General features: G+C 39.4%; 1 protein-coding gene across 4 annotated transcripts in view; it reads left to right on the top strand.

Moving 5' to 3' along the window:
* Nucleotides 1–26643, top strand: part of DOCK10 (dedicator of cytokinesis 10) — a 260353-nt gene that overhangs the window by 130973 nt on the left and 102737 nt on the right. For all 4 annotated transcript variants that reach the window (XM_045775338.2, XM_087863926.1, XM_045775336.2 and 1 more), the window contains exons 4-7: nucleotides 12556–12638; nucleotides 20314–20386; nucleotides 20666–20788; nucleotides 21043–21177. In XM_045775338.2, coding sequence (XP_045631294.1) covers nucleotides 12556–12638; nucleotides 20314–20386; nucleotides 20666–20788; nucleotides 21043–21177 — 414 coding nt within the window. The remainder of the gene's footprint in view (nucleotides 1–12555; nucleotides 12639–20313; nucleotides 20387–20665; nucleotides 20789–21042; nucleotides 21178–26643) is intronic.

The following is a 26643-nucleotide window of genomic DNA, read 5'->3' as shown; positions in this document are numbered from 1 at the left end:
ACTTTTATGTTGCAAGATTCAGGACAGAGCATTTGTCTGGGCAGCATGAATGAACCTTGTGTTTTTCTCAACTGCATGCATCTAAAGCAGTAAAAGGAAAGAAAAGAAAGAAGACGAAGGCTGGGAAGAAATCATTTTCTTCCCTGCTAATTTTTCTATATCACTAGCTGTGAAAATTGCCATAGTTTGCTTGGTTTTAAGGATGGGAATAAAGGGAAGCCTGTACTTAACAGGATAGGAAGAAGAGAAAGCCCAGTTACAAATATCACGTGATAAAAATAGAACATGACTAGTCAAGCCTGGAGACAGCAGATAAAAAGAAAGGGGTCACCAGAAAGCTGGGTTAAGACTGAGAAATGATCCCAGAGAATTATGCTGGCAAGAAGCCTTGACCCCAATAGGTAATAGCAGCTAACCCTTATCGACGACTTTCTTTGTGCCAGATCCAATTATAAGCCCCGTACTTGCAGTAATTATAAACATATGTTCCTGCGGCAGCAGCACCTTGGAAAGATGAGGAAACTTTTATAGAAAGATTAAGCAAGTGTTCAGCATCTTACAGCTGGGAAGAGACAGATCCAGCGTCCCCACCCTTGTTGTGCAACCACAACGGCCTCTGGCCTCTTAACCATGATGCTAATTGCCCAGAAGATGCTTTACTACAGCGCCCTCTGGAAGGACTACGCCCCTCCGTCTCCTCCCTGACAATCCCACTCATTTTGGCCAGGTAACTCTGATGCATATAGCTAGGGGCCCACACTTTGAGAAATGTTGGCTGGATTTTTGAAACCAGATTAAGCCAGCACTGAAATGAATTCATTGACGTTTTGCAGAAACACGTGTTTCCCTCACAGCCTCTGTTTCATTGCACTGAGCAACCTTTGTGGTCCTCTGTGCACTAAGTGCCCTGTGGCTCCCCACGGGGTGGCAAGGACAAATACTGTGGTTGCTAGGCAGCAAACTGGCATGAATCTAATTTAAACACATCCAGTTCAATACTGATTTTGAATTATCTCTCACTTCGCTCTATCTTGACAATTCTCAGCTCCTTTTGAAAGGCAGCGAGCATTCTTGTATTTTTTAATCTGGAATGACTTCATATTTTTAATAGGAGTTTAAATAAAATGAACAGTCTGTCCCTTTTCTGCTTTATCTGTTACTAATTCTCTTCCCTGTCAATTCAATGTAAGTCTAAATATTCCCCCACTCAAGAGTAAAGGCTTTTTTCACTAAAGCACTTCACAAAGTTATGATAAATTTTCATCAAGCCATCATTGAGCAACATGGTACATACATGTATATTTTTGAGTGCTCTGTGTGATAGGTCTAACTACCTCACTTTACATTCTAGAACAGGTTCTGAATGATTGATTAACTTGTCCCACTTCACAAAGAGCCAAAATTGAGGTCCTGGTCTCTCTGACTCCCATGCTCCATGCCCTTACCAATTTGCCTACCTCTGACCCTTTGAGAAATTCCTTTAAACCACGCACTTAACAGCCTGGCCTGATGAAGATATTTCCACTGTTCACAAGGGAATATGTCCTTCATTCTGATACACATTTAGCTTTGCCTCAGTTTATCTTTAAATAAACATATTAATAATTCCAATACTGTGTGTCTAAAAATAAATACAGCAATGATATGAAAACACTTGGAGAATAACAACTGGAGAGCAGTGTCTTTATCTGATTCTCATAAGTGGCCTAAAATCAACATCTATAACCATAAAAAAAAAAATCAAACACTTCCGTGATAAAGCAAGCACCACCCCTCCCACTGGGGGTTGAGGGAACAAGTAAAGGGACCTATAAACAGGATGCAGACTTCTTAAGCAAAACTTCTATAGCAAAGTTTTCATTTTAATATATACAAAAGAATAATATAAACCCAGTATCTCAGAACACTAATTAAAACTAAGCTCTCAGTTTGGTCTCTCTTAACAAAGAGAATGAAAGCAGAGAATTGAGAATCGAGGTACTGTGGCCCAACAGGGAGCAAGGGACCACTTCAGCTGAATGGCTGAGAGAAATACTGACAAAGTACTAAGGTACAGCAAGTTACTCTGCCAACAAAGCCTTCTCCAATTACTGGAAACCCATCTGCTGCAGGGGTAGAATAATGATGAAGAAAGGTAAAAACCTTGAATTCAAGAATCCAAGCCTCACTTTGGTCAAGACATAAAACGCTTGGGGACATTAAGAGTTGTGGAAACATTAAAAGAATAGAAGCAAAAAAAAAATTAAAATTAAAAAAATAAAGAATAGAAGGAAATGTCCATGTCTACATTTTCTTCAAAAAAAAAAAAAAAAAAAGAATGTGGCACCCAATGCGGGGCTTGAACTTGCAAACTTGAGATCGAGACCTGAGCTGAGATCAAGAGTCAGATGCTTAAAGGACTGAGCCACCCAAGCACGCCTATATTTATTTCTATGTATGAATACACACACACACACATGCACACACACACACATACACATTCAGTCTTTAACTCGCTAATATCCACAGAGATTATCTTAGAAGAGAATATGACCTAGAGTATTTCCCATATTTATTTGACCATGGAGAAATTCTGTCCATTTTCCCCAAGTCTCTTGAAAACCATCTTGGAGAAATGGTGATGTGAATCTGAGGGAAGGAGATCGTCAGAAACTAGGGACACAGTACAGCTCAAGTGAAACAGAATCTATTAGGAGAAGGGGTGCCTGAGTGGCTCAGTAGATTAAGTGTCTGCTTTCCACTCAGGTCATGATCTCAGGGTCCTGGAATCAGGCCCTGTGTCAGGCTTCCTGCTCAGTGGGGACTCTGCTTCTCCCTCTCCTTCTCTCTCTCTCCCTGCTCATTCTGTCATTCTCTCTCTCTCTCAAATATATAAATAAATAAAATCTTAAAAAAAAAAAAAAAAAAGAAAAGGAAAATTCCTCTCCCACCACCGATTTATGCTGTTACTGCGGGTCACATACCAAGTGTCTGCAGTGAAGGGCCTGGTCCACTGCATGAAGGACTGGACTAGGTTTATTATTCAGCGACATAGCACTTAGTAAGTTGATACCAAATGGATATAACACAGTTCTTGCCTTCAAGGAGCTCACCGCCAGGCAAGAAATAACAGCCCCGTGATCAGATTTTTCCAATGCAATCTGACAAGTATCCCTGGAGTATTACTGTAAAATAGTCAGGTTCACAGGATAGAAAAAAAAAATAGCTAAAAACAGACCAGAGAATGGGTTGGCTTGCTTGTGTGGGGGGATGAGTATGACTTGAGAAGCTGGACAGATAGAAGACTACTTCTTTTAATAGTCCAGCAGGGTTAAAGACCTCCACTAACATATGGCAGGGCTATCAAGGAGATGGAATTGACAGAAGTTGGTGACTGAAAAGAAAACAAGGGAGAGGAATATGGTGGTGATTACTCCCACATGTCTGCGTTGGGCTATTAGCTGGATAGTTGTGCCAGTAATTTAAATAAGATGCCCAGAAGAAAGTCAAGATAGCTCAAGCATGGGATGGATGAAGCAAATGAGATAATGTCACAGGCCTGCATGCATATAGGGACATTGATGCCCAAGAAGGAGATAGATAGAACTCAATACAGGAGGAGGAAGGAGGACAGCTGTTCTGGATTTGAAAAGTAGAAGCTTTGAGCCTGGAAGAGTTTACTGGGAATGCCATGGGGACTGGGCTGGAGCTGGGGGGAAGGTCCTTGGGCTACACTCCCGCCTAAGGCACTGGTAAAGAGGGCCCTGCTTAGGAGGTAGAGAAGGAGTGGACAAGGAGATGAAGAAAACAAGACGAAATTGATTTCTCAGAATTAAAGAAAAGGCCATAGCAAACATGCCGAAGAAGTATCACATAAGGAAGGGCCCACTGGGTTTGGTAATCAGAGTCATTGGCAGTTCTTTTTTTTAAATTTATTTTATTTTGTTTAAATTCAATTAATTAACATATAGTGTTTATTAGTTTCAGAGGTAGAGTTCAGTGATTCATCAGTTGTGTACAACACCCAGTGCTCACCACATCACATGGCCTCTTTAGTGCCCATCACCCAGTTACCCCATCCTCCCACCCACCTCCCATCTGTTTTCTACAGTCAGGAGTCTCCCATGGTTTGTCTCCCTCTCTGATTTTATCTTATTTTATTTTTCCCTTCCCTCCCCTATGATCCCCTGTTTCGTTTCTTAAATTCCACATGTGAGTGGAATCATATGATAATTGTCTTTCTCTGATTGACTTCTTTCACTTAGCATAATAACCTCTAGTTCCGTCCACATCATTGCAAATGGCAAGATTTCTTTTTTCATGGCTGAGTAATATTCCATTGTACATAGATACCGCATCTTCTTTATCCGTTCATCTGTCGATGGACATCTTTCCATAGTTTGGCTATTGTGGACATTGTTGCTATAAGCATTGGGGTGCAGGTGCCCCCTTCGGATCACTACATTTGTATCTTTGGGGTAAATAACCCGTAGTACAATTGCTGGGCTGTAGGGTAGCTCTCATTGGCAGTTCTTTAACAGAAAATTTTCAGAGGCTTTGAGCACAACCTGATTACAGTGGGTTAAACTCTGAAAAGATGTGTTATCTTATCAAACAGGGTGTTAGTATGTTGTTGTTGCTTTATCTACAAAGCACTCTGAGCGTAAACCCAATAAAAGTACTAGAACCGTTCAATCAAAATACTCCAGCATAACAAAGTTAAAAATAGTTCAGTAGGCTATTACATTGTACGCTAAACTATTGCTTCATTTGTTAAGGAAAATTAAGTATAAAAAATAATATGATCCAATGAGTATAATATTGAAAAAGAAATTTCTTCCTCTGCCTCTTCTTCCTCTTCCACCATTGGGACCCAGATAGATAGCACTCAACTAATTCAAGAGAAAATTATAAATATTCAAGGTAGAAGCTGCATCATGTTGAGAAGTAAAGGAGATATCAAACAATTTGGATCCCAGACAGAGCAAAGAAAATTTTGGGAAGAAGAGGATTGGCTATGATTTAAAATGTATTTCATACTGCCCATTTTTGTTAACTAAAGAAACTATCTAACTAGAATGAAATGTATCCTGTTTCAAGAAAATAAGGACTTCTATTTCTCACTTTTATGGTTAAAATAATTTAATGTGCTTCATGTTTAATTCTAAACTGCATATTATGGACATTGATAAAGAAACCATTCTTTTAGTCAAAGTGCCTTTGTATTTTACATAAATCGTTTGAATCTCATATGTAAAATAATGTGCACTCCAACTTACCCAGCAATAAGAATCAATGTTTTAATAAGAGATTTGAGGGTTTTTTGGGCATGTATAAATTAAGTAAAAATGAATGCCGTTTTCTGATTCCGAATTGTTGGGCATCAAATGAATTATTCTAATGCATTCGCTCATTTTCCACCAGAGCACAGTAAGCGTGATTTTCCTCACTGAAGATCCAACTCCTTTGATAAAACATCAGCCTACCTGCACAATTTAAATTACTGAAAACCGTTGGCCTATTGGGGAAAATGTAACTATAAATAAATAAATAAATAAATAAATAAATAAATAAATAAATAAATAAATAAATTCTATCTATATAATTTATATATATATATATATATATCTCCAGTTTAGAAAAAAGCCATAATCCTTTCTTAATGCAATTAGCATCAATAGAAAAAAATTTGTTTCCGTTTTGAAGAATGGGGCCCTTAATTCACCTATAAGGCTTTGTTGGAGGTTATGGGACTTTTCATTTTGTGTGTACCTTTTAAAAGTGAATTTATAAGTTAAGCTATATTTGTTTTGCAACTTCAAGTAATGGGAAAATGAGATCAAAATCTGTTCCTCTCCTATATTGGACCTAATCTTTTTTATTTATAATAATTTTGTTTCTATCATGGCCAGAACAAAATGGATCAGCCATCTTATTTTTTATACTACATGTATAACACTCAAGATAATAAACATACAAAAGTTGATTAAGGTAAATTCAAATGCATTTATTTTTTAGTCGCGTTGGGATAAAATGTATATAGAAAACCTTGATGAAAACAAAATAGTTTTGAGTTTCACATTAACAACCTTGAAGAAATTTATTGTCTTATTGTCTCTTCACCAAAATCCCCAGAATAATAGTCTTGCTTCTAAATATACAAAACTGCCCCAGTTCTAAATTGGCGTCCTCTTCTCTACAATAAAAATCATCCTATAATGTTTAGTGGTAAGTGGATGGAAACACAGAAGTACAAGTCTGAAACCTTGGCATATAAAAATGTTTAAAAAAAAGAAAGAGCCCATTTTAAGTTTGAAACTAAAAATTTCAATCGCAATGAATTACAACCCAGATTTTATGCCTTACATGAAAAGAATGGTTTCGATCATAATATTGCCAAGGTTTTTAGTACTATCCATTATTCATGTCTTAACAAATTACTTGTGAGATCTAGCTGGGAAATTAGAATGTATGTTCCTGGGTCAGGCACAGGTGTGATTCATGAAAGTCTAATTGACAGTTTGCTCAACTACCTTAATACAACGCAGTTTAAAAAAACAAACCAAATATTTTGATTCGCTTCCAATTTAGATAACAATGTAGGCTGCTCTATAATTCAAAGTAACAAAATAGTTGAAAAATGATTCTCATTTATGGTTGGCATTTGATAGGACATTCTGTTTTATGCTGTACATACATATTTATATCCATAGTAACCCTGTCTAGTATCAAGCAATATTTTAAAAACTCAGACCCCAAATCCATTATTCTTCGGATTGTACCGTGATTTCTGAAACTGAGTCATATCTATATTTACATCGCTTGTTTTGTCCAAATATTTTTCCTTCTTTACCAAGACTGTAGTTTGAGTGGTAAAAAATCGTTGTGTTCAACTTATTTTTATACTACAAAAAGTAATTATTTCCTTTTAAGGGAATACATAGATGTGATCCAATCAAAGAAAAAATATTTTCAGTGCCTTTTCTCTTTTCCTCTAAAATATCAACGTATTGAGTGACCACATGTCCTGGTTGCAGAACTAATCTCATATTCTACCTGTTGGTCAGCTAATAGCCTCTTCTCTCACCGTGTAGTGTCTTGGTGTGGCAATAAATCATCCAGCCACCCTTTCAATACATAATTTGCCTAAATTTGCTTAATTTCATGATGCTACATTTTCAACATTTATACAATAGGCGTAATTACTTCTAAACGTAATAAAGACTGGCATAAATGTGAAATTACCACCCTCATTTTACAAATACAGAATTAATCCCAGTGGCGACTCGGGGTCAAAAAGAACACCTTTTGTGGTTGCATACATCTTTCTGGCAAGAAACTAGTCGTGTAATTAAATAAACCTCTATAGCCAGAAAGAAAAAGAATTTTGCTTCTGAAAAGCCGTTTATTACCTGCTTATTTCTCTGTAGCCAGAATCTAATAATCAGCCCTTTTAAGAGATGGACAAATTACATTGCCAAACCCAAATTGCTATTTGAGGTAAGTAACATGATTTGAATTGATTCTGATGATTCTCTAAAGAGAAGAGGAAATGAAAAAATGAAATATTTTCTTTATAGTATTTTAGGGTGTCCTTTACAATTGCCCAATCTTTTCTAAAGTATTTAGATTTTTAGAACTTTCATAGTGTCATGTTTATTTATTCCTAAAAGAAAAAGGATATAGGAAATACATTCATTCAAATAAATATTAAATGCTCACTATAAATAAAAATGCCGTGCTGGAGATGACGTGCCCCCTTGCTCTTTCAGCTGGAGGGTAACCTCAATTACTAGAGCCCACTGTATGAAGTCAGGACCCGAATGCTTTCAGTTTCTAGGCAAACAGCACAAGGACTGCATTGCCAATCCAGTGGAATGATGGATTTGGGGGCCCCCATAGAGATTCTGATTCAGGGGATCTCATGTGGGACCCAGGAATCTGCATTTTAATTGACAATCCCTGATAAGTAATGAACATGATGCAATTTAGGAAGCATTATCCTAATGGTATAAAAGCCTTAGAGCATGTTGACCTTGCTCAGCTTTTTTGTGTCTCAACGCATCACAGCAGAGATAGCAAAAGCATAAGAGCTGAACAGGCAAACATAATAAATTAATAAAACGTGAATTGGGGCATTGCTGAGAAAAATTCACCAGCTCAGCACACTTCTGCTGAATATTCACTGTCTTCACCTTTGAAATAGATGGTGGCCGTCTCCAAGGATGAGGAGTTGGTATTTTGAAACCCGTGTTGTGGGCTAAGTAGTTAGGGGGAAATAGAACCATGCCCTGCAGAAACCAGCAGAGTCGTAGCCTGGGACTTTGAATTTGCAACAGGTCCTTTCAGCTTAGTTTTCAGACAAAGAGGGGCTGTAGTCATAATTAAAATAGTTCTTAATGAGAGTGACTGTGTGGGCTGGAACAAAGAATAGAGAATAATTTTCTATGCGTAACATTTCCAAAATGCCATTACTATGTAGGAGAAACATTGATGTGTTTGTAAAATGCACTGGCTTTCTCGGAATCTGAGAAATCATAGGTTTAGAAGGATTTTTAAGGGTCATCTACTCCACCCCTAATCCTTATCTACCCACCACCAGATACATGGAACATAGCAAATAAATTCAGAAGGAATTTGATTAAAGCAGGTTTCTTTGATAATCGGAGCTAATATATCTCTCCAAAACTGTACTTCGTAAATCAAGAAAAACTAGTTGTTATTATCAACTACTGTGAATGTGAATTATACACTGAGTCAAACATGCTGGGAATACTGGTTATTTTTAAAGCAAGTATTTATTAAGTACTTACCCTATGTTAGGTGCTTTCTGGGGAGATCTTATTAGATCCTTATGAAGCTGATATTATTTAGACAGATAAAGAAATTAAGAGATACTAAGTTACTTAACTGAAATCCCACAGCTAACACCAAAATTCAAAACCAGGTCTGTCTGACTCCAAGCTGGAAGCAGAAATGCCATACAAACATCTGGAATGATGGCCCAGATGTGCCAAATAGAGAAAAGAAATCTGCAATCATCAAACAATTCATAAATTAGCTGGATGGACTTTTAGAGTCAGACGCGTCCAATTTGAAATCTTACTTCTATCATGTGTAGGACCTTTGGCAATGATCTGAGCCTCTCCTTGCCTCTTTGATTTATAAAATAGAAATAAAGTCTCATAGAGTTCTTACTAAAATCATATGTAAAGCACCTAGTAGTGTGTTATCTGACAAGTACTTGCCACTCCAAACCAGAAAATAAGTACTGCTTTGCTAGACTGTAGTGATATAAGAAAGTTCCACATTCATTTTAGGTCCGTGGAACTCAGGATATACATATCTCAGATTCAGTTAAGCCTGCAGCATACTGTGATTATCATGTGAAATATGCATGAAGTATACATGTTTATCGTGGCTAAACACAGACACTAGTGGTAGCAAGAAAGGGTAATGAGGGAATCAGTGTATCTCTGTCCCATGAAAACCTCCAGATTAGGGAGTGTAGAGATGGATATTATGGGACAGAGATTGCTCAATCCAGTCTAATATTCTGGTTGTTCACTAGCTAAATCTGAGAGCCCAATAAATGAAAAGATTTGACCAAAAATCATGTTGAAAGTCGGTATTAGTGGGTTAGTTCCAGGACAAGAAGAAAGCTGTGTAGCTCCCGGTTCTGAGCTGTACCCTCAATTTGCCTTTTTCTTATAGCAAATACACATTGTTTTGGCAGGGTTTTTTTAACCAAGAATCTTTAAAATACTTTGAGTACTCTACCCTAAGAAAATAATGCCAAAGGGGTGATATTTGGGAGAGGATAGAAGGACCAAGTGTATAAAGAAATACTCTGAATACTCGTTTTTTTGAGAAATTCCCATTTTTTATAAAAGATTCATTTTTATTAAAAAAACCTCATATTTTCTACAATGGCACAAAATTTGAAGAGCTGTAATAACAGCTCACTCTGTCCTGTTCTAGAAGTCTTTTCTCAAATGTTAGCATCTCTGCAGTACCCACCCTAACCATTCCATTAAATTGGCCCCTTTCCCCCAACTTTATCCATGCCCCTCTTCTGCTTTTTTTTTTCACATGACAGTTGTCGTTTCCCAAGATATACATAATTTACTTATTTTGTGTTTATTGACCAGCTCGTCACAGGGGCATTAGTTTCAAAAGGGCAAGCATTTTTGTCCCTTGCTCACTGATGTATTCCCATCACCTAGAACAACCCAGTAAGGATTCAGTGATGTTTGTTGAATGAATGAATGACCTCCAAAACTAGGAGACTGGATTAGTAAATTATGGTGTGATATTTTATTCTACTTATTTAAAGCGGTCATAAAATTTGGAAAGCCAATGTAAAAATATCTAGAATGTGCCATTAAGTGAATAAAAGAACAATATCCAAGTTCAAATATATACTCAAGGGGAACCAGGTAAAACTATGTATCAGAAAAAAGATTTAAGGGGCGCCTGGGTGGCACAGCGGTTAAGCGTCTGCCTTCGGCTCAGGGCGTGATCCCAGCGTTCTGGGATCGAGCCCCACATCAGGCTCCTCTGCTATGAGCCTGCTTCTTCCTCTCCCACTCCCCCTGCTTGTGTTCCCTCTCTCACTGGCTGTCTCTATCTCTGTCGAATAAATAAATAAAATCTTTAAAAATAAAATAAAATAAAATTTAAAAAAAAAAAAAAAAGAAAAGAAAAAAGATTTAAGGGAATGAGTTTTATGCTTTTTGTTTTTCATTTTTAAATATATTTTGTTGCATTTGAGATCTATCGCCAGGAATAGAGAAAAGGCAATAAGAGGAGAAAGAACCGGGATCATGAACGTTCTGTCCCCATGACCTTAGGATGGCAAGGGCCCATATGCTCCTTGCCTGAATCCTTGGCATCTTTATCTAAAATGAAGATGAACTTCTCAGACAAGGAGCTTATTGGGCCTTAGTTTTCCTCTTATTTCCAGAAATACGTGATATGCAGAATTGGCTCAGGAATCCCAAGTTAAGGGATTTCATTTTAGCTAAATATTCAATATTGTTCCCGTTCCTGTTCTCCATCCACAGTCCATCCCGATCTCCTGAATTCCCTTTGCCGTTATCCATGTCCATTTGTCTCGTTGCTGTTTTCCTCCTCTACTCTCTGCCAACAACCTCTTACTCCGGTCTTGGGCCCAGGCTCACGCCCTGTTTAGCCTCTGTCCCCAGTTTGCGTGTGGGTGCTTCGATGAACAAATAAAGTCATGGCACCAAGAAAGTTCAAGGCCAGAGAAGTCCAGAGCTGCTGAGGACACCCAACTACTCTCCCCTCGGCCTGCCTGTCCCTGTGAGCCAGGAGCCTGCACCCCGTGCTCTCCATCAGCCTTCGGGCAGCAAGCACGGGGCTCTTCCCTCCCACTTTCTGTTTCTGCAAAGACAGTGCAGTGTTTCCCTTGCTTGTGGCACCTCCACACCCCCAGTGATTCCTCTCACACAGATCTCCTTGCCTGTCCCCTCCCTGGTTCCCGACAACCATAGGTCTTTATTTCTCACATTGCAGGAAGCTCATTGCTCCTCATTTTCTCCACCGCAGAAGAAAAGATCTCCTTATAATCTTCATGTCAATTGCTCAATCCCCAGGTTCATGTAATTTTAGAATCAAAAGGAATCTTAAAAGCAGCCTAGCAAGGGGCGCCTGGGTGCCTCAGTGGGTTATGAATCCGACTCTTGATTTCCACTCTGGTCATGATCATAGGGTCATGAGATCCAGCCCCGCCTGGGGCTCCACGCTGGGCATGGACTCTCCTTAAGATTCTCTATCTTTCCCTCTGCCCTTCCCACTTCTCTGCCCCTCACCCCTCTTACCTCCCCACCTCAAAAAAAAAAAAAAAAAAGGCACATAGTGGAACCCCCATTATCACTCTGTGGTCAGTACATTTCTAGGTGCATGGTGGGTGTTTGGGAAATATTTGCCATCAATAAATACTGAGAAATCAGCCATTACATACAAAGTTTTGGGTCATCTTTTATTCATATATATTTATACAAATCGATGAGTAATCAGGGAGAAGTCTGGCCCTGAGAAAGCATTGAGGTAAAACTGAAAAACTGATTTCAAATAGACAACACAGCTGACACAGAGAGGAGAAAAGATAAGTTACTGACACAAGAACGAGTAGAAATGGGCTAAAATTACAATGCAAAGATTACATAGAAATAAAAATATCTTCTACCACCAAGAGCTGTTAAATAATGGAAGGTTGCTAAGGAAAACTGAAAAATGACAGCATTTGAGGTTAGCAACGTATCTGGTATGATTCATTGGGTGATGAAATTAGACTTTCCTTGATGGCGTAAAATAGAATAAATATGTTAAATAGTTTCTCCTCCCAGAGTCTGGGATAGATTTGATTTCCATTTCACCTGAAAGTGTGAAATGATTATAATGAGCAAGCCCCTTACCTACCTTAAAATCGCTCACATAGCCACCTTAACGCTCCCCCAGAGATTACGAGAACTGTATTCAGTTTGCTTTTTGCCAGGACAGCTGATTTTTTTAATGATATGTTTTCATTGTCTTTTTTTTTTTTCCTTTCAGGCTTGTAAATTTTATAGTTCCCAATGGTATGTGGTAAACTACAAATATGAACAATATTCTGGAGACATCCGACAGCTGCCCCGGTAAGAACCTATCAAGAGTACTCCTTGGGTTTTTCCATATATAAAACATGACTTCTGTCTAAGTTCTACCATTGTTTACAAATACATGTATGTTAATCGAGTGTCAAAGTATATTTTATAATATTTCAAAGTAATTGTCACAACAGAACATTCTGTTCAACGACATACATTTTGTTGTATATGTGCAGAATCAATTGTGACATAGAGATTAGTCTTATTTAATTTTTGAACAAAGTCTTAAAATATCATATCATTCTTTTGTGAGCTGTCATTTCAATAGCAGATATAACAGGACTAGAAAAGAACAGTTTTTCAGACGATATTCTGTGTTTAACGTTCAGATTTGCCCCTGGTTTCATGTATTTTCATGCTGTGATATCAAAAGTCATGAAAATAAACAACTTCCACAGAAGTGATATATGTTTAAGGACAGCAAAAAGGGAAAATAAATAGCTTTTTTTTTTTTTTCTGGACTCTGGGGAAAGAAAGTCTTTAGGAGAAAGTGTCCTTGTTCTGCACCTGTTCAAGTGTCACCCTCATGGACAAGATCACCTCACCTACTACCTGAACTAAAGTAGTCATTTATTCAGTGTCTTTGTCCCCCAGTAAAGCAAAAATCCCCAAAGGGCAGGGACTTTTCCTCGCAGCATCCCCTGCAGTCAGTGTGCAGTAACTACTCATTGTGTAAATAAACTAAGTGGCAAATTTTGAAAAATAACATTCCTGGATGGGATTGGAGTGGCTCAAATTAAAGAACTGCAATGAATTGGAATCTCCTAACGCATTGGGTCATCCAACTTTAATGTTAGAAATAATCCAGAAAAACACTTATAACAATCAAAAGTGAAGTTGTTATTAACACTTTCCTCAAGTGAAGATTCGAGAAGACACACATCACATCTAACTTCGTAGGGGACACATGGTTTAGATTTGGGCACTATTGGCCCAGATTTCCTGTGCCCCCAGAAACAACTGTTCCAGACTCGGGTACTTGGAAGGGCTGCTCTCAACTCCTGAATGTTGAATTTGAAGGAGCCGTTGAATAGCTCAGAGAAGGTGCCATCTGAGCTCAGATCTGAAGGAACAGTAACTCCCAGCACACTGATCTTGGGGAAGGATTCCCAGAGGAAAGAAGCAAGGGCAGGCGCCCTGACTTGGGAACCAGCATGGTCTCTTGAGCAGAATGGGGAGGCTGCAACTGGCGGTTAGAAAAGCTGGAGTAAGACGAAACCACGGGAGGAGACAAAGGACCTGGTGTGCCCCAGAAAAGAGCTTGGATTCATTCTCACCGCGACAGAAGCCTTCGGAAATTTTAACCTATTGTGACGTGATCCAGTTTCCTTCTTTAAAAGATCACTTGAGCTACTCTAAGGAGAATGGGATTGTAGCAGTGAGTATACCAAAAAAAAAAAAAAGAAAAAAAAAAGAGGTGAAGGGGAAAGAGGCCATTTATTTTTCAGTTGCATAACTAAGACCAAAACAATGTTCCTCCAAAACAGCAAATTGTTTTTTGTAAACCGCTGAATAGTAACTTTTACCAAATCTCTGAACAGCCCTTTAATTACTCCTGATAGATAACCTGTAACTTCATGTTGGGAAGGTCCCACCACACGCTAGGCTTTCGTGAGTACGTACTGTACTTGGAATGTCTGCAGGTTAGTCACACACTTTTTATAGGCACAACTGAAAAGCAAAGCATTTTTTAACGTCGAGACTTCCTCTTTCTAAAAACCCTTCTGAGAAGCAGTTACAACTTGGAAGGTGTGTCCAAGCGGTTGCAGGACCGCATACGAAGTAAGAGATGTAGAAAGTGGCATTAGTTGCCCTTCCAAGTATAGGCCTTCCTGCTGACTTCAGGTCTGTTGAAATCTTTGTTGCTGTTGTTTTTAAGATTTTATTTATTTATTTATTTATTTATTTGACAGAGAAAGAGAGAGAGCACAAGCAGGGGGAGAGGGAGAGGGAGAAGCAGGCTCCCCACTGAGCAGGGAGTTTGCTGCAGGGCTCTCTCCCAGGACTCTGGGATCAAGGTCTGTTGAAATCTTTAGTGGCTTTGTCCCCACACACCTTTTCTTATGTCCATGATGCCATCAAGCAAAATAAATAAATGAAAGATTTCACCTTTGTGGTATTCACCCTGTACTAAAACAACAGAGGAAACCCCTCCAGTGAGAACAGGGCCTGGATATCATCGTCGAATTAGAATTCTCATGGAGCATGAGAAGAAACTTCAGGAGAAGCAAGACGAAAGTAACCGAAACATTGTTGAGAATTTCCCTTAATTAACTAAAGAAGTGGAAGTTGATACCGAGAAGGGGAAGAATAGCGCTGCCACAAAGTGGGAGATTTTAATGAACTGTGTGTATTCAAAGTGAAAATCAGGAGTTCCAGAATATAATCCTCACACATCCCCTGAGATAATGAAGACTGTAACACTGAATAGAAAAATTATTTTTAAAATGATTTTAGAAACCGTAAGCGCTCCCCATTAAAGACTACACATATTTAGGTCAGTAATGGAACAGATAATTCACTTGGCCTTTGGAGACCATTAGAAGTAAATCATGTTCATGCCTCCTGGATTAGAAGAATTCTCTTATGTCTGCTGCCAATTTAAACTCATCATTTCTTTTTATGGGTTGCTGAGGCTCCAAAATAAAAACTTGCAATTACGGTAGAGTGAAAAGAGAAGCGTGTGTTTACCTCCCTAATTTTTATTCTTTAAATTTGAAATTGTGTTATTATTAACTCTTAAGAACCTCACTTTTTTTAAGTGTCTGTTCATAGAAAGATACTGGAAAGAAACATTATTTCAGGCTGGAGTGTAAAATGTAAGCCTTCGCACATAAAAATCAGCACTGAACTGGGAATTCACAGAAGACAAAAATGACAAAAAATTTCATGAGGCCAGCCAGAGGAGTCGAGAATATGCCATGGGGAAAGGACAGTCTGTTCAATAAATGGTGTTGGGAAAACTGGAAGAACGTGTACGAAAGAATGGAATCAGACCCCATCTGACAATCCACAAAAATTAACTCAAAATGGATTAACGACTTGAATGTAAGACCTGAAACCATTAAATCTCTAGAAGACAATATAAGTGGTCAGCCCCTTGACATCTGTCTTGGCAATGAATTTTTTGGGATCCCACTGCATTCAAGCAAAAAAAGACATGTGAGACTACATCAAACTCAAAAGCTTCTGCACAGCAAAGGAAACCATCGACATCATGAAAAGGGCAACCTACTGAATGGGAGAAAATACTTGCAAAGCATGTATCTGATAAAGGGTTAATATCCATAATATACCGAAAACTCAGACAACTCAGTAGCAAAAAAATAAAACAATCCAACTAAAAAATGATCAGATCTTCTGAATAGACATTTTTCCAAGGAAGACAGACAGTGGCCAACCGGTACATGAAAAGTACTCATCATTAGGAAATCAAATCATCGTCAGGAAAATACAAATCAAAACCACAGTGAGATGTCACCTCACACCTATTAGAGTGGCTAGTATCAAAACAGCAAGAAATAACAAGTTGTAATGAGGATGTGTCAAAAAGGGAACCTTCATGAACTATTGGTGGGATGTAAACCGGTACAGCCACTAGGCAAAACAGTATGGAGGTTCCTCAAAAATTTAAAAATAGAACTACCATGTGACCTAGGAACTCCACTTCTGGGTATTTATCCAAAGAAAATAAAAACACTAATTCAAAAAGATTGGTGCACCCCTATGCTCACTGCAGCATTATTTATAATAGCCAAGACATGGAAACAGCCTAAATGTCCACTGATGGATGAATGGATAAAGAAAATGTGAGATAAGTAGATAGATAGATGATAGATAGATAGATAGATAGATAGATCACTGAGGAACTGTTGTGAGGATCACTGTTGTGATCCACAGTTATCAAGAACAAATTCCTATCAAATTGGTGTTTTGTAAGAGAGAGAAGAAAGGGTAAGTCAGGCTAGCAGAAGAGGGGAGAATATGAAGTTCAGAAAGGGATAGAAGAGTGTCAAGGTCAAAAGGAGACTAACAGGAAATAATTAGCATATAGCATAGGAACACCCCTGAGCTAAATGTTGACGTCCCATGTTCAAGTTTGTCTTTGCTGCCTCTCCCTGTTTTCCCCACACATTCCTTTATTTTTCACTTGGGATGTTGTCTTAATACTCCCTTTACTGGCCTGCCATCATTTTAAGAATCCTGGAATACTCATGTTCTCTTCTCTGCAGACAAAATGCTTGGAGTAATTGCTCTGAAATCAGCCATAGGAATCTGACTGTGAATCTTGGGCAATTGTGTTGCTTGTGGGATGAAGGAGAGAGAGGGTGTGTTTAGGGGCTTTACCAATCAAATGAAAAGGTGAAAGGGACTGCTCTTTGCTCAGGAATGTCAAGGTATTGTTACAGAGAAAAGGGATATTTTGGGTAGGACAGGAAAAATTTCCCAGGGGTCCTAAAATAACACTGTCCTCTGCTACTGGCTCTGCCTCCACGTAAACTTGACCCTAACCCAAAGCCGCAGAACAAGTTAACGTGAAGGGCAATGGGCACGGATATGCTTGAGTATCTCTAAGGCTCTGTGAGAAGGAGAAAGGAGTACAGGTACACCTGGATCCTTTGGCAGAGAACAATGGCTACAATTTTTTGTAAGATGATTATCAAAGATGGTTTGAATTAATTTATCCTACATACAAGCAGTAGCATTTTGGAAATAGGGCTTCTAATCCCACCTCTTCCACTATGGGTTTATGTGAGTAGCTGTTACAGACTTTGTTTTCTTCTCAGTACAACAGCAAGACGAGGCTAGACTGTGGAGTTCTAGCATTTGTGGGCAAATATCTGATTACACACATATATAATTTAATAAAAAGCAATACGCTGCTTAGTACATATTTAGACTTCAGTACAAATGTTCTGCTATTGTGGTAGAGATTTTTGAACTTCTTTGAACTTGCAGATAAGTCATGGATGAAGAAGACTGTGTTATGTATGTATGAATATGTTTCTGGAATTTGGAATAATGCACACCCATTCGAGTAAATTAATATACATTAATGAACAAATATTTATTACGTGCTTACCATGTGCCAGAACGTACGGTGGAGATAATCTTAAAATACACATTTCCTACCACTATTCTTTCAAGCCTCTGGCTTTTAATTAAGCTTGTTACCATTTACAACTACTTACCTATGGGCCTTGGGACTTCATATCAAGATTGCGCAACCAAAGCAAAATGGATAAATAAATTGGGACTAGGGCTGAAGTGTGACCCCAGATACCATCTTTAATACCCGATATCAACTACTGTATACCCCAGAATAGCTTTATTTTTCTTAGTTATTGATTTTGGTAGCAAGCAACTTACCTTAATTTGAATTTATAAAATAAATTCACACTAGTAATAAGATCATTTTCAAAAACCTGTTTACACATTAGAGATGCCTCTTAGGATGTTGATGCCAAAAAGTGTGTTTTAGCATCACCAAAATGCCTTCCAAAAACGGTTTTAAATGCTATCAGTTTGTATTCTTTCACTTGCCTATCCCTGGTGCAGTCAGCAAAAGTGTACTGAGCATCTCCACGGTAGGAAAAGACAAAGCCGGGGGAGGTACAGATGGGACTCCATTGGAGGCCCTGGTTTAAGAAACACATCATCTGGGGCGCCTGGGTAGCGCAGTCGTTAGGTGTCTGCCTTCGGCTCAGGGCGTGGTCCTGCCGTTCTGGGATCGAGTCCCACATCAGGCTCCTCCGCTGGGAGCCTGCTTCTTCCTCTCCCACTCCCCTGCTGTGTTCCCTCTCTCGCTGGCTGTCTCTCTGTCACATAAATAAATAAAATCTTAAAAAAAAAAAAAAAAGAAAGAAACACATCATCTGAGTGGCACAGTCAGTTAAGCATCAGACTCTTGGTTTGGCTCAGGTCATAATCGCAGGGTTGTGAGATTGAGCCCAGCTTCTAGCTCTGCGCTCAGCGTGGAGTCTACTTGAGATTCTCTCTCTCCCTCTCCCTCTGCCCCTTCTGCCTTCTCTAAGATAAATAAATCTTAAAAAAAACAGAAACATGTCATTTGGTGAAAGGTAAGACAGGTGCACAAACAACAGAGTCAGATTAGCACCAGGACATGTGTGTCTGGCATCCACAGGGAGAGAGGCCTAATTTGTAGAGTCTGGGATGCCTTCGTGGAAACCAACCTGGGAGCAAGAACTCTTTTTAGACTACAGTGGAGTATTACGTAGCCTTAAAAAGGAACGAAATCCTGATCCATGAATGAACCTTGAAGTGAAATAAACCAGACATAAATTGACACATATGGCACGATTCCACTTACATGAAGTACCCAAAATAGTCAAAGACATGGAGGCGGAAAGTAGAGCAGTAGTTACCAGGGGTGGGGAAAGGGAGAGCGTTTAACAGATACAGTATCATTTTGGTAATGAGAAAGGTCTAGAGATGGACCGTGGTGATGGTTGCACAGTAATGTGAACGCACTTAGCGCCACTGAACTGGCCACTTACACATGGTTAAAATCGTAAATTTCCTGTTATGTATATTTTACCACAATTGAAAAAAAAATACTCTTATCAGGTTGAGAGAATGTGGCTCTGATGTCAGGCTTTTCCATTTTTAATAGCAAGGTCACTGTTCTTTCTGTGCTCCACCTTGCCCGGCTGTGAACCGGGCATGGGCATTTTCAGGTCTTTCAGAGGGAAGGTAAAGAATATTTTGAACCCCTTTGAGTGCGTTCAATCCCTGTGTGAATGCAGTCTGGTAATTTTACGCATACTTAAGTAAAAGAGTCGTTGGTCATGCCCCTTCCTATCTGGAATACCATCACCATAGGAAAAGATTTGCGATAGGAATACCTGAATGAGCACCCCTGGGCTTTTTTTCTCAATAGGCAGATTCTGAGGTTGCTTCTACACCATATAAATCACCTCAAAGAAAATAAATATTCCACACAAATTCTACACGTAGGATTTTCTAGCTACGTGTCCAGGAATGCTGAACCTGCAATGCTGTTGATCACTTTCATTAAGCCATGAGTTGTGAAAATAGAATCAAGCCGAGGGAAGTTTATTTTTGTCCTATTTGACCATTTAGAGTACTTGCACACTCTTGCTGCCGTGGGCTGGTCAGCGTTCCAGTGCTACCACGGAGATGCACCCAGTGAGCACAGGTCCACAAAGTCGGGTTGGGGCGTTCTTTGGGGGAGGCCACGGTTAGGAGAGCAGCGCACCCTAGTGGCCAGAGCTCAGACTGGTTCTCAGGAACGTGGCATGTCCTAGGAAGGCAAAACAGAAATGAAAACATCACTACTTCATATTCCCCTGCAGAATGTGGACGAAGGAAAATATAAACCACCAAACCTTTAAAACTGTCCTGCTTGCCTTCTTCTTCTTCTTCTTCAAGAAGACCTGTGTAAATCTGAATAAGCAGGAACTCCATGGTTTAAAAATAGAGATGTCTTTGCTAGAGATAAGACCTAATGGTGTAGGGGAAAGTTAACACTTCCAAAGGAAACAAGGCCCTCACAAGATTACATTATTTTATTTAAAAAACACAATAGTTGTTACCTAGGGAACAGTGGAAAAAGAAAGCCATATCTCGAATGACAAATCAGAAACTGGTTTTTTGTTTGTTTGTTTGTTTTTAATACCAGAGCAGAATACAAACCAGAGAAACTTCCTTCACATTCCTTTGAGGTTGACCATGAAGATGCTGATAAGGATGAAGTAAGTACGTTGTCGAAAGAGAAATGTGTAAAACGGGAGGTACTTGGTCCCTGTCTTTCACTAGAGCATTTCACATTCTGACCAGATTAACAGAAAAGCCGCGGTAGCTACTTGTGGAAGGGCTTTTCGTCAAAATGAGTCACATTTGTTTTGAAATTGAACACGTTTATTATTTAAGATGAGTCAACGAGAGGAAGAGGAGGTTCGTTTTTAAGTGCGGGGTCTAAGATCTGGGATTCACAAAAGATTGCAGTTGTGCCCATGATGCTTCTTCTCCAGGATACCACCTCCCACTCGTCATCTAAGGGCGGTGGGGGAGCAGGAGGGACCGGAGTTTTCAAGTCTGGCTGGCTCTACAAGGGGAATTTCAACAGCACCGTGAACAATACTGTTACTGTGCGGGTAAGGAGACATCAAGACTTATCTTTGTTTCTGCCACTTTTCTTGACACCCCCTCCTTCGGTCACAGCACAGAGGAGAGTCATTTGCATTGAGTTTATGTTTCGTGTCATATTTAATTTATGAGAAAGGAGGATGCTGATCTCTAGAATGCTGCCCTAGAAAGGTAGTGTTCCTGAAGGAATTAGAAAAATTCTAGTTTCTGTAACAGCACACCGCAATTGAAACTATCTCAGTATATCTTTTCTTTTATTTAGTCCTTCAAAAAGCGTTACTTCCAGCTGACCCAGTTGCCAGATAACTCCTACATCATGAATTTCTACAAAGATGAAAAAATATCCAAAGAACCCAAAGGCTGCATCTTTTTAGATTCCTGTACAGGTGTGGTACAGGTGAGTGGAAATCCCTCCTCCTCCTCCTTGGGCTTTTTTTTTTTCCCCTCTTGAGTTTTTTAATCAAAGAGTACATTCATCCAGTCATCAGTCATGCATTCCATAAGTGTTTATGGAGTATCTGATATGACCCAAGAACTGTTCTAGACCTTAGGGATTCCGTGGAAAACAAGGGAGCCTCCATTTCTGCTTTCACAAAGCTCACTTTCAATAAAGGAAGAAAAACAGAAAATAAGCAAAGAAAGAAATCAACAGAATGGAATCTGTTGGTGAAATCTGGAATAAAGAAAATAAATAGGGCTATGGAAGGGAGAAAGACAAATGGTAAGGTCGGAAAGCCATGTTAATGCTCCAGAAGGGAGGAAAAACTTTTGTAAAGAGAAACTACTTTATCCGAAAAGTAACGAATGAGCAGGGCAGCAAGTGCAAAGATCCTGAGGCAAGAACAAGATGGGTGTATTCAAGGAGAAGGGGAAAATGACCCCCTGTGTGACTACAGTGTAGAGAGGCACTGAGCTAAAGATAATTCAGTAAGATAATATGTAAACCATATAGTTCACTCTACTTCATAAATACTATCTTTATTATTGGGTAATAATGAGAGAGTAAATTTACAGTGTACACATACATCATCTTCCTTCTGAGAGGAGGTTTCCTTCAAAGACAAGGATTACATCGATTCCCAAGAACTTAATTTCAGTAACAAGACACAGTGCTTTTAACAAGCAGTGCTGTTCTGCAAGCTCTTGGTCTTCAAACTATCGTCCTCAGTATTCGATGTGACATGGACCCCTGTGGCAAAGGAAAGCAGAATAATTCCATAGACCTCCTTTGGACATCTTGCTTTCATTTATTCTTTCACTTTGATAAAATAAGTATCCTTATTCCTTCTTACATAAAAATTGAAGCAACCAAATGTTATAGCAAACTCTTCTTAAATTTCGCAGAAAGATGCTGGCTCATTGAGTTTGAGGACTGTGTGTCTGGTCCCAGGCCACCAGGAACAAGGCCTTCTCTTCCCACCAAGCCACAAGCATTCACATAGCATTCACATGTTACGTAGCTGAGATTACATCTTGGATTAATACCGGGGCGCTTGAATATGTGGATGCGAAATGGACTTTTCTCCAATCACTTAGGCCTCGCCTTTTTCTGCATGGTTTATCTGTTGAAATCTGGAATTCCTCCAGAAAGCAATAAGGCTGAACTTTAAAAGGAAAGAATTAATTAAGTGTTGCTGAGCACTGGGTTGGAAGCGAAAGATAATTGCATTTTAACGCAGACGCCAACTTTCCATATGGAAAGGGCAATAAGGGTCTTAATGGAGGGTGGAGATAGTTTTCTATTGTTGATCACAAAGGAAACTCTTTGGCTTTAGAAATATCAAGTAAAACATTAGCAGGAGATTAAAGATCAATGATGACATTTTATAGACATTGAACTAAAACATTTAAATATTTTCTTTTCCATTTTTTGCTTCAAAGCTTGCTCTAGTCAATGTATTATCATCTTTTAGGAAGTATCACTGCAGCCCATGCCGCATATCAAGCTTGCAGAGATAGTATTAATATGACATTGCTTCTTTAAAGAATCCTATAACTCGGTGTTGAGTGCACACCTTAGTGCCTGAATCTGACCTTTCACTACAGGAACTTCTTCTCCACCTTGTCTTAGGCTGTGCTTCAGTCTCTGCTTAAGTGATTGCTTGGAGCTGGAGAGTGTCTTCTAGGAGAAGACACAGCTTGGGGTTCACACAGGTCAGCATTCAAATCCTGGTTTCACCATTTACTATTGGAGGCTTTGAGTAAGTTACGCAAGCTCTGAGCTCAGGTTCCTCACCGGTAAAAAGGAAAAAGGATCTGAGAGACAATGTGTCTTCAGCCATTCTTCCCTAGTCTTGTAACCAAACTAACGTGATTTCACTCCTTGGCGAGTCACAGGTAGAAACACACCAGGTGAGTTGTCACGCAAAGGAAACTTTATTTGCAGTGAATATGGAGCTCATGGGGAGTAAATTCCAAAGCCATGACTCCCCAGCAAGGGTGAGTAGGTTTCCTTTACTTAAGGTTAGGATGAATATTTAGAAAGGGGAGCCTTGTCAATGTATGCAGAGGCAGGTATAAGGTCGTACATGTGTCTTAAGGAAACATGCCTATACAGACAATGTATGTTATGTAAGTGAGGCGGGGGCTCCTCTTTGGGCAGAGATTGTAATATTATAATGAGGTAAAGGTAATTGTTGGTTACTCCGTGGATCATTCTGTGGTCCATCTGCACAGGGGCGGTTGGGAGTTGACCTCAAACTGGTCTGGGCATTCTGGGCCCCAGGAGCTCTTCATATGGGCAGTTACTGCTTGAGGAGTAGTCTTGGTTTCCATCATGGGATGCTGTGCTCTTCGGGTCTTTTGCCTGAGTTAAGAGATAAGCTGGAAAGAAGAGTTTAAGAAAAAATGTGGGACAAAAGTCATTGGGTACAAGCAAGTGAACAGTGAGGGTCAGATCTAGCTGGTGATAGATGATAGACAGTCTTTCCATTAAGTACAAAGGTCACAACTTTGAGAGATAGACATTCAACTGTGGAAAGGCTTTCCTGGAAAAACTCAATTCACCTTCCTGAAATTTTTACCTACATATGCTTATTTGTTCATTTATTTTTTTATTCATTCATTCACTCATTCAACAAACTTATTTAGTCCCCATGACATACTAGGAACTATGCTCGGCATCGGGGACTCCCTGCTGAAGTCATAACCAGAGATGGACACAGGCTCATTCCTATTACACAATGTCACAAAAGCTATAAAGGGCACCTTCTGTTGAATGTTCTAGGAGCCCAGAATAGTGATGAACTCTTCTGGGTCAGCTAGCAGGATTCCCCAAGGTAGATTTTACACATTAAAGCACAAGTGAATAATCCTACTTCATTTTCCAGGAGAGAGCCATTTAAATATTTCAGAACATTTATTACATCTTTTAAAGAGTTCAGCTCTATACCCCCTCATTTCTATTACTGTTTGTCAAGACCTTATTACCCTTTGTGTGGATAACCCTTTGTGTGGAGAGAACCTCCAGCTTCTTGAGATCACTTTGGGAAGATAGACGTCTGGGTTACTTACCTTGTGTCTGGATCCTGGTTTCTACGTATTTGTTTATAGCTGTTTCTGACTTAGGAGGTCTTACAACTGGAAGGAAGATTCTCAATGAGATACCGCAAGTTTAGTCATTGCCTTCACAAGCTCTCAGGTACAAAATGTCCCCGAAGATGAAACATATGCACACAAAAACACAGAACAAATGAATAATAGAATGAGTCAGACCTATTTTGTCAAGAATCGTTATCCGTTTCCCTTGAATAAAACAAAAAAGAGGAACAAAGACCTTACCTCAGAAGTGATACCTACCATCTGGCATTCGAAGGAAGTCCAAGCTCCTAAGAGTCTTAGTAAACAAGCCATTTTCGTTCACTTCATTCAGACCCGATCTATATCATTGTGTTCTAAGAATAGTCCTTGGAATTCTTAGAAATATATTTCAAGGGTGACATCAAGTAGAGAAAAACTCTCCTACGCAGTAAATTTCTCAGAGATTTTTGGTGATGTTTAGGATTGGAAATTTTCTGGATCTTAGTTAAAAAAAAATAACAGTAGTTTTCCACTTTATAATATCATCAAACAGTAATGTTAGATCTGTTTTATCCCCCGTGCACTCCCAGTCTGGAGAAGTACTCACAGTTTTTGATGCTTCTGTTTTGATCTGATAGGAACGGATCGTCGGGCCTGTGTTATCCTATCTTGTTCCTTCAGAGTCTTCTTACTCATTCTTCTACTGGCCCACTCATCCCTCCACTCAAGGTCCTGCCACTGTGGAAGACAATAAATAGTCCAAGAATCCCACCTGCTAGGTGTCCTACCACAACATTAATAATGACCGATGTCACTTGATGCAGGCTTAAATGGGTTGGAGGGACTAAAAATTGCTTCTTTTGTCCCAGGTGCTGAATCTGCCACCTTGTGGGTATGGGTTCCAAGACAATGGCCTTGGGGCCCCTGGGTGGCTCAGTCAGTTAAGCATCCAATTCTTGGTTTCGGCTCAGGTCATGATCCCAGGGTCAAGAGATCAAGCCCCATGTGGGGCTCTGTGCTCCGTGCAGAGTCTGCTTGAGATTCGAGATTCTCTCCCTCTTTCTCCCTTTCTGTCCCTCCCCCAATTCACATGCACATGCACATTCTCTCTGTCTCTCTGAAATAAATAAACAAATAAAATCTAAAAAAAAAAAAAAAAGACAATGATCTCCTGTGCTTAACCGAAGTCTAGACACTCGGATACATTCTGCAGCTCGGGCATCCCGCCACAGGAGGGAAATAGGGCCACGTGTGAGTCACCAGGGAGCAGCTTGGTCTTGTAGATCTGGAGTGTGCTCGCCCACAGAAAGGTAGTCACACTGGGAGAGAAAACGAAGTGTACCTGCCAAGGAAAGCAAGTCTAGAAACTACATATGACCTATAAACTTCCCATTAGCAAACTCTGGCTCTGCAGAATCTGATTTCCAAGGATAACAATAAAAACCAGAATGACACTTGTACTTTTCTTCATCTCGTATATCATTTGACAGCAGTTGATGGAACGTGCATGATTATTGTCCCAGTTTATTAAAATAAAACTCACGGAGCTAGAGTGGCTTTCCCAAATCACAGAGCTAGTAAATGGCAAAATTAGGTTTGAAGTAGAGGAATGTCCAAAATCACAGAAAGATGCCCAAGGAACTGAGTCGGTTATCATACATCATGAGGGCTTGCCTGCATACCTACATCCACGTATCCTGCGTAAGCCACTCAAGCAGAAGAAACACCGCAAACGTATGCTCATGTAGTATTTTTAGCAGTGAGTTTTAGATGCAGGATTTATTTCAGCAAATATATATTGAAAATTGAGCTGTGCAAGGCATTGTGGAAAAGCCAAGTATGAATCAAATGCAGCTCCTGTCTTCAAAGAGCTCCCAGCCTGTGGGAGGATGCACAGAAAAACAAAACAAAAACCAAATACAGCACAGGCAGATAAAATGAATGACACATCTCAAACAATAGATTCTGATAACATATGCAAGAATAAAATCACATTTATCATGGCATGAGGCTTTATTACATTATACATATAGTCATATACATATATGTCCTGTATGCTATATTTCTGCTTATTTGTTTACTGATGCTTCATTACACTGGAATGTAAGTTCAGTGAGGGCAGGAATTTTTTTTAATGCTGTGTCCCTGGCACATAGAAGGTGCCTAGTGCATTTTTGTTGAATGAAATGAATAAATAAACATGCAGACAATGGAAAGGATTCTATAAATGGTGGCCACTAACCCCAGTAACCTGGATATGACATTGTGTGTTTCTTTTTAAAACCCTTCTTTTGTTCCTGCAAAATTCTGCAGAAGTTGCTGGTAACACAGTGGAACAATTCAG

Source organism: Ursus americanus, chromosome 1, assembly GCF_024610735.1.
Source record: "Ursus americanus isolate L20-20 chromosome 1, mUrsAme1.1.p, whole genome shotgun sequence".
NCBI classification, from domain to species: Eukaryota; Metazoa; Chordata; class Mammalia; order Carnivora; family Ursidae; genus Ursus; species Ursus americanus.
The sequence above is the reverse complement of the archived record's forward strand: the minus strand, read 5'-3'. Positions and strand labels throughout refer to the sequence as shown.